Source organism: Periplaneta americana, chromosome 2 (assembly GCF_040183065.1).
Source record: "Periplaneta americana isolate PAMFEO1 chromosome 2, P.americana_PAMFEO1_priV1, whole genome shotgun sequence".
In the NCBI taxonomy this organism is placed as follows: Eukaryota; Metazoa; Arthropoda; class Insecta; order Blattodea; family Blattidae; genus Periplaneta; species Periplaneta americana.
Genome location: NC_091118.1, coordinates 6,883,533 through 6,897,144, shown reverse-complemented (window position 1 = coordinate 6,897,144; position 13,612 = coordinate 6,883,533). Strand labels below are relative to the sequence as shown.

The window sequence follows — 13,612 nt, the reverse complement described above, 5'->3', positions numbered from 1 at the left end:
TTGTATGTCTGTAACTATACTGAGTACAAATGTTACCTTGTAACACGTACATACAAATCACAGTTATATGTATGGCTTGGGGATGAGGAATCATGCGTGAGCAGGAAGGATACCCACAGAACTACAAAGGAAACATGACTATCACATAGATTGATGGACAGTTCAACTGTAGCACGAAGTGTGGGTACAAATTATGCACAGATTAAAGAAAAATATAAATGAAGTAATTTAAAATTTTACTTTTCTTACAACAAATATTATACATTTCTTCTAAATATCTATATCTTACCAGGCCTATATATGTCAGTATGCATTCTGGGTATGAGTTATATAAAAAATGAAAGTACTGTAATAGGCTATAATATATAATACTAGTATGTTTGGTTGAATATAAAATTTAAACATGATTAAACATTAAAATATGATAATAAATATGTTAACATTATATATATATATATATATATATATATATATATATATATATATATATATATATATATATATATATATGAAAATACTAACATTTGTGATAATTAGTTTTTTTACTTACACATTTTTACAGAACAAACAAATTACGCAGTGCTTAAGTAAAAATATACATGAAGTAACTTCCAATTTTACCTTTCTTACAACAAATATTATACATTACTTCTAAATATTTACATATTACTAGGCTTATGTATATCAGTATGTATTCTGCTTATGATTTATATAAAATGAAAGCAATATCAGATGTACTAATATGTTTGGTTCAACATAAAACAATACGAAATATACAAAGATACAAAAACACACCCTCAGCTTATCCTAAACACTGAAACTCAATTTCAAAACACACACCCTTTTCGATACAATCACGAAAAACCCCACCACAAGAGAAAAACAGAAGATAGTGCGGACCTTCACTAGGCTTTGGACAATGAAGGATAACACTTCGAAACTAGTCACCAGGTAATTATCTAAAAAGTCAGCACAGTAAAGAAGTTGCAAGTTATTCAGTGATTATCTAAGTGTTAAAAGTGTGTACTCCATTTTATTTCAAGGAGTGCAGTTCGGTGGTTCCTTTGAACACCCACTTACAGATTTATGACTTCCTGCATAAACACCTCTGACAATTCCATCCTGTCTACTCGTCCCAACATTGCACAGTTGCCACAATCCTGGTGACCCTCGAAATGAGACAGTGTGACTGACGAGTTTCTTGGAATTCGGAAAAGATGCGGCAACTCTGCCTCCACGTGCATTTGACGGGAGCCTGTCAATTCTTCTGAACGGGGGTTGTGATTGGTTACTGACAGGAGAAGACAAGATTTCCGTCACAGTAAGGAAGATATTTATTTATGACAACCAATTAGTAGTGGGTAGTAGAAGGTCTGTCGGCAAAATATTTTTCTATGAAATGCACTCCATGAAATAAAATACAGTATATATAGAACAATGAAGGAAACATTGAAATTCGGTGGTTCCTAAAAATGCTGTCAATTGAAAGAGGTGGTCATGTTACAGAGGCTGTCCGCCTCACATGTTTTACTGTGTTAGAGTTTTTATAGTTACGTATATAATTCATATTGATAACACTGGGAAGTTGCAGAATGGGAATTGGTGAATAAGAATCGAAAATATAAGAAGAAGAAGAAGAAGAAGCAGAAGAAGATCATCTATGATAGTTGTGACACGGGAAAAAATATCTTATAAGCCTGTCATAAAATAATTCTAACTGATTCACTGCACCTGCTTCTGTTAACAACCTCACCATTGCCTCATGTCGATATTTAACTGCGATAGACTTTGGTGTCTCTCCATCCTCATCACATACATTGACAGCAGCGCCATGCTCTACTAACAGCCTCACAAGATCCACACGCCTTCTTACAGTCGCATTCAGAATTGCACATTCACCACACTTCCCACGTGCATTAACATCAGCATTTTTTTCTATTAACATTCTCACAGTCTCCACGTCATAGTCTTTGGCTGCCACCATTATTGGAGTAATGCCGTCCTTATCACACAAATTAACATCGGCACCATTCTCAGCCATCAGCCACATAATATTCTTCTTATTGCGTAGAGCTGCTATCAATATTGGACTCTGACCATGCTTATTGCTTTCGTTAATATTAGCACCCTTGTCTATTAATAAACGTACAACTTCCTCCAGACCATTTTCAGCTGCAACCATTACTAAACTAACACCATCCTTGGTTCTTGCATTAACATCTGCTCCTCTCTCTACTAATAACATTGTAAATTTCTCCAGACCACGTTTGGCTGCAGCAATTGCTAGACTGACACCATCTTTGGTTCTTGCATTAACATCTGCTCCTCTCTCTATTAATAACATTGTAAGTTTCTCCAGACCACGTTTGGCTGCAGCAATTGCTAGACTCACACCATCGTTGGTTCTTGCATTAATATCCGCTCCTTTCTCTAGTAAGAACTTTAGAATATCCTCATGGCCGTGCTTCAGTGCCATCATTATAGGAGTCTCACCAAGTTTATTGCGCACATTAACATCAGCGTTCTTTTCTGTTAACATCCACACAGCATTCAGCAGACCACTTTCAACTGCAGCCAGTATTGGAGTAATGCCGTCATTGGTACGTACGTTAACATTGGCACCTCTCTCTATTAACAACCTCTCAATATTTCCATCACCGTACCTCACCTTCAATGCAATGAATAATGGACTTTCGCCAAGCTTGTTGCGCGCATTAATGTCCGCTCCTTTATCTATCAACAACTTCACAATGTTGACATGGCCACATTTGGCTGCAATAAATGTTAGACTGTTACCAAACTTGTTACATACATTGACATCAATGCCATGTTCCTCTATTAACAAATTCACAACATTCACACGGCCATATTCCACTGCACTGGATATTAGACTGTCGCCGTTCTTATTGGGTGCATGGACATTAATGCCTCTGTCTATTAAAAATGTCGTAAGTTCCACATGCCCATGTTTAGCCGCTGTGAACAGCAAATTCTCACCATGTTGATTGCATGCATTAACATCAATACCTCTCTCTATTAACAGCCTCACTACTTCCACATGACCATTCTGGGATGCAAGGAATATTGGACTGTCACTATCCTTATTGCGTAAATTACAATCCGCTCCTCTATCTATTAACAGTGTCACAGTTTGCACATGACCATGCCGGGCAGCATATGACAAAGCAGTATTATCCATATCGTCCTGCATGTTAATATATTCATCCCTGTGAAATAACATATTTACTTTATATCTACGAGAATTGTCATCAGCCTTCTTAAAATATGTCATGTTGTAGTCTTTTAATTTTTTCTTTGCAGCATTTAGCAAAAATTCCACCATTTCTACCTTTCCCGCAACTGCAGCAACGTGTAACATTATGCCAGTAACTACTTCCCATTCCCAGTTACTTTTTACTCGCACTGGATGCTGAACACTTACACCAGAGTTGAAGAGGAACTTGGCAATATTAATGTACCCACCTTCTGCTACCATTTTCAAGTTTCTGTCTAGGAGCTCCTTACTCTTAATATGCTCCAAGCTGAAGCTAATGTCACTGTTTTGTGCGTGTCTTTCCAGTAGCTTCTCTACAACTGACCATGCTCCAAATCTGTCTGCCAGTGTGAGGGGTTGACAGCACAAGACTTCGTCTTCAATGCTACAATCAGCACCGTGATCAAGTAGTATCTCCAGGACTTCATGTGTAGTTGTATTACGAATGGCTTCGTAGTTTCCATGATATTCATCGTGACATTCAATGTTATTCACCACAGCCAGGTGCAAGGGCGTTCTCCCACCTTTGTCCTTCTCATTCACATCACTCCGTTGGGAATCGAGCAATTCGAGGAGAGAGACTTTGTCTTCATTTAGGACAGCCACATGCAATTGAAACCCTTGAGTCAGAATGCGGTGAAAAAATGTACTTATTACTTTGAACTTCTGATCAAACAATATATTTTCTAAATATTTCTTCTCTTTCTTGATATTTTTTGCAAACCACTTTGCAGCAAAATATTCTGAGAAGGTTCTGTGAATGAACACTGCTCTGGAATTAACAATTTCAACAATAATTCCGATTTTCTCAAGACCTTGGTAAAATCGGGTCTGGAAAGCTTCGACTTGGCTCATAATATCATGGAAACAGCTGAGTTTCTTAAGGTCTTCACGTTCCAGCAGGGAATGCAAGGCACATGCCATGTGGTTCTGCTCAAGCACTTTCCTCTGCGATTGGTAAATTTCTTGCGTAACTATGTTTGTTGTTATGCCTTCGCCCTTTTCATTGATATATATATTCCATTTCTTATCCACGAATCTGCAATAGAGATCCAACAAATCCAGTTTGTCAGGAATTTCTATGTTCCCGGTTTGACAGTAGTCAGAGGCTTTGCTTTGAAACACTTCAGCCAACATAAGGATCTGTAGTGGAATTTCTGTAAATTGTCCAAGTTTGTCATTTAGTGACCTGCCTATAACTTCCAACAACCTGGCAATAAATATGTTGATGTCATAGGGACCATCAGATATATTTTTCCACAGTTTGGCGAGGAAATCGTGTTGATTTTCTTTTGTGAAAGGTTGAAGCTCGAATGCAAGACAGGAGAATTCCTTTTCCAGCATTTTCCTCGTCACAGAACGAGAAGTGATCCATAATTGTTTGAATTTATACGCAGTAAGTTGCCTTAGTGTGTTTAATACCATATCTGAATAATTAGGGCTGATTTCATCAAACCCATCTATTAGAATTACGATATTGCCTCCATTTTTCAACTCAAATTCGAAAAGTGATTTCTGGAAGGCACTGTCGAACTTTGCTGCCTTTATCAGGAGATCGATAGGAGACACCAGATGCCCACTCAGGTAATCAGTATGGTCATTCAAAACTACTGTCACCACCCAACAGGCAGGATCATTTCGCTTCAGTTCGTGAGCTAAATTAATCATTTCCGTGGATTTCCCCATTCCAGGATGAGCCACAAGAACCTTCACCTTGTCGGACAGCAACATGGCTTTCCTCAAGCTCCTGTTCGATGTTTCATCTGTTAAGTGCCGTATGATATTGGTTACACCACCTTTTGATTGTTTCCAAACAAAACCAGTTTCCTCCTTGTGAAGCCAGTGAACGCAATTGTATACCTTTGTGGCCATTTCAAAGTCCATTTTACGTCCAACAAAATGGCGGCAATAGCTTGTTTCATTGTGTTTCGTTTCATCAAATGTCTCTACAGATTTTCCAGGTGGAACTAATTGCTGCAGATATTGTTGTGCTACTCCACTCACAACCATACAATCATTTTCAGCAAAAAATATTGTCCTATACACATGTTCTCTACGCAAGAAAGTACGAGGAATATAATATTCGTATTGTTTAGTGAGTTCCTTTCCAATTCCTTCGACATTTCCAGAAACAACTTGTATTACAATTTCAGCACTTATTGCTTCATCAAATGTTCTGATGTCAACCAACGATTTCAGCTTGATGAACTCACCTTGGAATTTCAGTTTGCATTCTAATACTTTTTCTTTTGTCTCCTTATCGATTTGATCAAAACGGAATGTATCTGTATGACTTCTAAATTTGAATCGTATCAACTTTCCACCATCATGAGTTTCAGTAAGAGTCTCTCTTTCTACCATGTTTTCACCGTCATGAATTTCAGTCACTATCTTTCTCTCTATCATCTTTTCGCTGTCATGAATTTCAATAACTGTTTTTCTTTCTATTATCTTTTCACTATCATGAGTATCAATAATTGTCCTTCTTTCTATCAACTTTTCACCATCGTGAATTTCAATAAGAGTTTTTCTTTCTTTCAACTTTTCACCATCATGAATTTCACTAAGTGTCTTTGTTTCTATCAACTTTTCACCATCAATAAGCTTCTTTCTGTCTGTCTTTTCACCATCATGAATTTCAATAAGTGTCTTTCTTGAACCTAAATGTTTATGTAACTCTGGTATTTCCTTGGCCCAGCCATTCACTACAAGTATATCCCATCGATCCCACAGAGCTAACACTTCACTCATTCGATCTTGTAATACATTAGCATCTATCAGAATCTTCTTTTCAAGACTTTGGTGGATTTTCAGAGAAGTGAGAGCATTGACGTTCTTAACAATCAGAAGACCACCTTCAGCTGGCAGATGCTGTCTAAATGATTTCAAATACCTTTCATCAAATCGTACATTAAGTAATGAGAGCTGATCTTCTTTTGCTTTGCAGATGTCAGCAATACTGCATTCCACCATCTGCTCCCAAAACTCGACATCTTTTGTGAGGTACGAACCAGGGCCTTCCCACCAATTCTTTACATGGGACAGAAACTTGTCGAAATGGGACTCTGTTCCTAATGCAGCCTGAATTTCTGCCTTAATGAATTGATCAAGTTGTTTCTCGGTGGCTTGCTCGGTGTAATATCTGAACTGATGGAGGAACTGGTTCGCTTCAGGTTTGTCCTTCAACAAGTCGTAGCCAGAGAAATGTATGCATTTGCCTCCTGTCATGAGCACATCATCGAGTGCAGTGTCGTCAACATTTTCAGCCAGAGTTCTAGTCATTGCAGCATTTGTGTAAACAACAAACCGCACATCACGGAATGGACCCCAGTGCTGCAGATCTTGATGCTGTCCCCACTTGTTCTTGAGCTCACAGTAGGACTTGTAGTACATCGGAATGCTGAAATCGCCCTTTTCTGCCGTCAGAGTCCTCTCCGTTACTGTCTGGCATGTCCCTGCTTTGTGTTTCAACTGTACGAACGTTGTGTTACCTCCAAAGCTAAATACAATATCGTCAAACTTCCCACCTGCTTCCATGTTGGAGGCAATACGGAACTCCTGTCCCTCATTGACTCCTCTAAGAAAAAGAAGACCAGACAGCTTCACTTCGTACATTGGCCCCGACATGCCGCAGGCACCGCCTGTCTTCTTGTAATCCTGTAAAGGACAAGAAAATAAATATTTCATGATAATTATTTGCAGTTATTTTATTTTGGAAGTGATGGCCTGCTAATCTAAAGTTGCCAAGTTTCCAGAATGTGAATAAGGGGCACTTGGCAACATTTAACTCGAGAAAGTACGAGGAACCTGTAAGAAAGAGAAAAATATATGAGCGCCATCTCAGAGTGTGTACTTTGCTAGCACGTTAGAACACAGCCTAAGGGAAAAATTCGCTAGCCTTACACCATTGAAACTGATATAAATTGTCTTCCATTACGAATGTCACACTTTCAAAATGAAACAGATGTTATTGTGTGTACGAAAGAGGTTTATTTATTTAATTACTGTTATTTTGAAGCACACTTAATGCCATTACGTATGAAAGAGAACGTCAGTTAAATGGCTGCCATGGCTTCGTAATCCCATAAGAAGTAATCCAATGAACTGACAAATAGAAAAACTGAAATAGCAAATGGAATAGCCTACCACAACATTAAGTTTAATTGCTTTTAATTCAGATAATTCTGTAACTGAGCACCCAAAAGCCGATATCACTACCATTACTTCTGCAGGGACTCAACAGAGATGTGACCACCAGGATGATACCGATGACTATTGTGACTAGCAGACCTAGATTTAGATTTGCCACAAAGATGTTTGATAACAGTTCAGTGGATATAAACAATAAGTCAGTAATTTTTTATATTTTGCCTCTAATAGTGACATTTATTACTTGACACTTATGTGTGTGTTATGTTATTTGAGTTATTGTCACATGAATAAGTGATTAGTTTCTTTTTAAATCTTAATGGGGTTTTGGAATGAACTATCTAATAAAACCCTCATTTGATGACTTACACTGATTGGCTTCTGAGCAGTCTATATAACAGTCATCTTTTCCAAAGTCTCCAATTTCAAACTGTGCCTTTTGTCAGTCAATATCAGTCTGTAAGCGGAGAAGGCACACTCCACACTAACAGAGGTTAGAGGAGCATAGTTAACTTACATTTTTCATTTCACTTTCAGAACTCATGTACACTTTGATGATTTCTGTTGAGGCATGTCCATATTTTTCCACATTCAATTAAACGCACGCCATGCATAAGGAAGACAACAGAATGTATCCGAATCCTGACAGTTTTATGTTTATTGTTGATTTATTAGACTATAACCGTTACTACTGGTATTTCGTTTAAAAAACGGTTTATATTTTAAAATGTTGATTGTTGATTTTAACTACAGGATGTACATAGGCAATACACACGTGCATTGTTGAGTTTGTGTCTTTCTTGTAAATATTCTCTGCTGAGAGGTGTGGATGTAAAACCAGCAGACACATCGGTCCCACCATAGTTTACTTACAGACTACCGTACTATACGTATCTATTACTTCAGTCCTGGACGTTTTAAAATCCATTGCTGGCGACTGTTAGAGAACAAACTTCAACACGTGACCATACTATAACACAGTATACCTTAGGTATATACTTTATACTTTATACATCTTTATACTGTGACGTGACAATGAATTCCAAATAACCCAGGATCTGTGCTTCTGACTGCATGTGACCAGGAGAAAATATGAAATTCCGCTGCTTTTTAAGTATAATATTATGAAACACAGTGTCTGCTGATATCAGATACTTACACACTTCCTGCTGGCGGCCATTCTGCTGCTGATGTTGTGATCAAACGTCGTTAAACAAACCTGGAAACAATTACTTCATGTTAGCAGTCTAGCGTAAATGTAAATCAGTTTATTTTACAAAGTTACATGTAATATTGGAGCAGTTCAAATAAAAGTGACATGCAGGGACCAGTTTAATATTCCTCTATGCTAGACTGCCCCCCTCCGCCCCCCAAAAAAGAAAGAAAATATGACTGAGCACAGAGACAGCTTGCCACGTTTACAATTTATAGAATTTCCTGTACTGTCTGTGAGCACAAATAACTTATGTGTAACCGACAAAGTCAATAGTAAGCCACATACTGTATAATCAGCATTATAAATTAAGCAAGCAGAAGACAATAAAATCCTAACGCTAAACGAATTTATTATTAAAAAAACTCATTAGAGTCGGCGTCGGTAGCGTAGTTGGTATAGCGCTGGCCTTCTGTGTTCGAGGTTTCCGGGTCGATTCCGGCCCAGGTCGATGGTATTTAAGTGTCTTTAAATGCGACAGGCTCATGTCAGTAGATTTACTGGCATGTAAAAGAACTCCGGGACAAAATTTCGCCACACCGTAATGATATTAATAATAATAATAATAATGATAATAATAATAATAATAATAATAATAATAATAATACTAATGATGATGATAATGATAGTAACAATAATGATAGTGATAATAATAGTAATAATGATAGTGATAATAATAATGATAATGATAGTGATAATAATAATGATAATAAGGATGATAATGATAGTGATAATAATAATGATAATGATAATAATGATAATGAAAGTGATGATAATAATAATGATAATAATGATAATGATAGTGAAAATAATAATGATAATAAGAATGATAATGATAGTGATGATAATAATAATTTATTAATTTGTTTACTAATGTTTAATGTGCTGTACAACAGCCTGGGCCAATAACAGTTCAGCACAAGATTTACAGTGAACAAGGAATAACGAAAGTGCGTACAAATATTATTAAAATTACAGACCAATACAATTAAACAATAATGACAAAATGAATAGATACCAAAATACAAATAATACATACAAATAATTATTAAATTAGTACAATGAGATAATTAAAATAATGGCAATTAAATAAAATGAATTACAAATGAATCAATGAAATCATATAAATGAAGACTGGAATAATATAAGTAGTATTACAAAGATATGCAATGAGAATTTATATTATGATACATATCTAAAAAAAAATAGCATCTATAATAATAATAAATCTGTAAGCGAAATTTTTCTGGTAATTTTCGCTTTTCCAAAAATAATTGGTGTTAACATGTATAATTAATCATCCTGAAACCGAAAATCGCTTTTTTGAAATTTTTGTTTGTATGTCTGTCTGTCTATCTGTCTGTCTGGATGTTTGTTACCTTTTCACGCGATAATAGCTGAACGGATTTCGATGAAAATTGGAATATAAATTAAGTTCGTTGTAACTTAGATTTTAGGCTATATAGCATTCAAAATACTTTATTCAAAAGGGGGGTTATAAGGGGGCCTGAATTAATAAACCGAACTATCTCACTTATTATTGATTTTTGTAAAAAATGTTACATAACAAACGTTTCTTTAAAACTGATTTCCGATAAGTTTTATCCCAGGCAAAATTTTGATAGGACTGATATTTAAGGATATACAAGATTTTTAAAATAACATTACAATACATTTCCACCGCCGCCACAGATTATAGTTTCGTCGTTCCGTAACTTCTATGTGCAAAATATTAAATTTTTTAGTAGGAAGAAAAACAAATTTATTCATTCTATGGCAGTAGTGCATAGGAGATCGTGAATTCTTACATTTTCGAAAGAAATAAATATAATTAAATTATATATAGCAGATTGTATTATCTGCTGCATCACTATTTAAGTTATTTAATAGAGCAAAAATCTGAAAATCGATATGTCACATAGGAGTTATTGCAGGAACGACGACGATGGCTACAATGAAATCAAAACAAATGACTCCGTCTATTTAAGGCGGCCTTGACGTTTATCAATATTAATATACAGAGAATATTTTGTGTGTTTGTATGAAGTAATCTCAGAAGCTAATTAACCTTCACTATTTGAACTTTGTAGTTTCTCTAGATGGATGTAATGCTACAAATGAGGACTGAGGTAAGATGAAAATAAATCTGTACGCACAGAAAACTTGATATTATGTCGAAATATTGTATAACTTGATTATTGCACCTTTATTTGGTCCACATAAAATACTCTAATTTTATACACTCATTTTACCATAGAGATCACTGGAGCTGAGTTATTTTAAAAGGTGTCATGAAATGGCGTTCCTGCGCTCATAATTTACCCATATTAGTTTCCTGTGTTTCTTAAAATAATATTTATGTAGGGTACCTCTTTTTTTTTTTGCATAAACAATGATATACAACCGAGCGATCCACACCTGTGGAGTAACGGTCAGCGCGTCTGACCGCGAAACCAGGTGGCCCGGGTTCGAATCCCGGTCGAGGCAAGTTACCTGGTTGTGGTTTTTTCCGGGGTTTTCCCTCAACCCAATACGAGAAAATGCTGGGTAACTTTCGGTGCTGGACCCCGGACTCATTTCACCGGCATTGTCACCTTCATTTCATTCAGACGCTAAAATACCTGAGATGTTGATACAGCGTCGTAAAATAACCCAATAAAATAAAATAACAAAACAAGCGAGCGAGTTGGCTCAGGCGGTAGCATTTGAGACACGCATTCGGTGGTCCCGAGTTCAAACCCCGTGGCCGACCAATGTGACTGAGATTTTTCATTATTTCTCTTAGTCATAAAGGCAAATGCCGGATTGGAAAGATACATGCCATTATTCATCACCGCCTCAATTACCAATACCAAAAACATTAATCAAAGTCTATAATCAGTTACATGAACATAATCCATCTACAACACACTATAGAAACAGGAACTCAACAAGAGTAAAAACGGCCTGCTGATATACCCACACATTCTAAACACGCGACATGACCACAGATGTTAAGGCGTGAATAAAATAAACTTAACAAAAAAAAAGATGCACAGTAAGGTTAACATAAAAATGATCTTCATACACAATCAACTCTATTAATTTGGAGTGATTTATTAAATGATGCATTCAAGACTAATTTAGAAAAATGTTAAACGAATTATATTTGCACAAAATGAGTGATCTCTGGACCAAAATAATAGCATTTTAATTATTTAAATACAATTTAAATTAAGTAGCACATTAAACGATTTAGTCTTCTATCAAACACGAATGTTCCCTGGACCCAATGTTCTATTTTAATTATGTAATTACTTTATATTTATTTCTAATAAGTGCAGTGGAGCGCACGGGTACTGCTAGTAAGTTAATAAAACTGAGATAAAAACTCAAAAGTATATACTACACATTAAATGGATCCAAGTTCAATCCATGCAAATTAACATATTTAATACATTTGCAGACCGGAGAGAGAGATTTAGAATTCGTATTATAATTTTTTTTTTTTTTTTTTTTTGAAATCTTAAACCCTTAGCAGGAATACGAAGACTTATATTGCTTATGAATGATTCACAATCAATATCATCTTTAAGGGCTTTACAAAAAAAAATACGATCGCAATCAAGATCCTGACGTCTGGTAAACAAACTACCGCAATTGAAATAATGATAATGATAGTGATAATAATAATAATAATAATAATAATAATAGTGATAATAATGATAATGATAGTGATAACAATAATAATGATAGTGATAATAATAATGACGATAGTGATAATAATGATAATGATAGTGATAATAATAATAATAATAATAATAATAATAATAATAATAATGATAGTGATGATAATAATAATAATAATAATAATGATAGTGATGATAATAATAATAATAGTGATAGTAATAATAATAATAATGATAGTGATGATGATGATAATAATAATAATAATAATAATAATAATAATAATAATAATAATAATAATGGGTAATATGATTCCTCAGTTTCATGCTGCTCTACGTCAGTTCTTGTTGTTCAGTGAATTTAGATGCAATAATGCAAAGTGCTACAGTTAGCAATCTCAGTGATAGCACTATGGTTCCAAAGTCAGTGAAATTCTTTGGAGTTTAGGAATTTATGGAAAACGGAAATCTGGAGCAGATTCAAATACTTTTCTTAGGTGATAACTAGCTTCTCTGGAAACTAAGTACCTATTCTTCCAGTGAAGCCTATATTTTTAAGTAGGTCTACCTCAGTTGTACTTCAGTGGACGTCTTTCTCTTGGAATGACTTTATCAAGACTTCCTGATATCCGACACAGCTCTACACGAACTGCACAACACTTACTGTGATCCAAAATTTTGTATCCATCATTCTTCAGGTGAAAAACTTCGCAGTACTTCAACAGATATGAGAGCTGATGAACTCCATGATTATATGAAAAACATCTATTATACCCACATAGGCAGTTTTACAATTATGTAGGCCATGTTTGAAATGAATACTGCGTCAAGAATGAATTAAATCGATAACATGCTAGCAATTACCTGAACTATGTTGCTAGTCAGCGATGTATGACATGGAGGGAGGAAGGAACTTGCCACACTACCCCATTGTCTTCTGCCTAGTTGCCTTGTTGGCGTCACTTATGAAGTTCTAACCATCTTCGGACAGCTGCCTAAACATATGCCTGCAACAGCACGTACACTGTAAAGGATAGTTTTGCAACTGTACCGCACTCGGAATCAGAAATTTTAGTTGACTGCCTGCTGTGTACAAACCACAATTAAAGTTTCCTTGTCAAGTAAGATGATAACACTTCCTAACGTGACGTCATTTGCGGAAGTGGTGAGATAAGGAGCGGAGTGACTAACAACGAAATGCGAAATGACCAGAGATGTGTGATAGCGGTAAATAAAATAGTATCAGGACTAGTGGGATCATTGTTTTGGTTGGATGATCGTTGACCTCTTCTGAGGCATGTGGACGTGAGG

At 35.8% G+C, this 13,612-nt stretch overlaps 1 protein-coding gene across 1 annotated transcript; it reads right to left on the bottom strand.

Moving 5' to 3' along the window:
* Positions 1-497: 497 nt before the first annotated feature.
* On the bottom strand, positions 498-13,382 carry LOC138712289 (uncharacterized). The gene is made up of 3 exons (XM_069843908.1): positions 13,166-13,382; positions 8,583-8,642; positions 498-6,931 (listed from the first exon to the last, which is right to left on the bottom strand). The coding sequence occupies exons 2-3, from the start codon at positions 8,601-8,603 to the stop codon at positions 1,655-1,657; spliced, it is 5,298 nt and encodes a 1,765-aa protein (XP_069700009.1). The 5' UTR covers positions 8,604-8,642; positions 13,166-13,382; the 3' UTR covers positions 498-1,654.
* Positions 13,383-13,612: the final 230 nt, after the last annotated feature.

Coding starts and splice junctions, on each gene's coding strand:
- LOC138712289 (XM_069843908.1), bottom strand. CDS start 8,603: ATGGCCGCCAGCAGGAAGTGT. Junction 6,932..8,582: donor TGGCCGCCAGCAGGAAGTGT/GTAAGTATCTGA, acceptor TGTCCTTTACAG/GATTACAAGAAGACAGGCGG.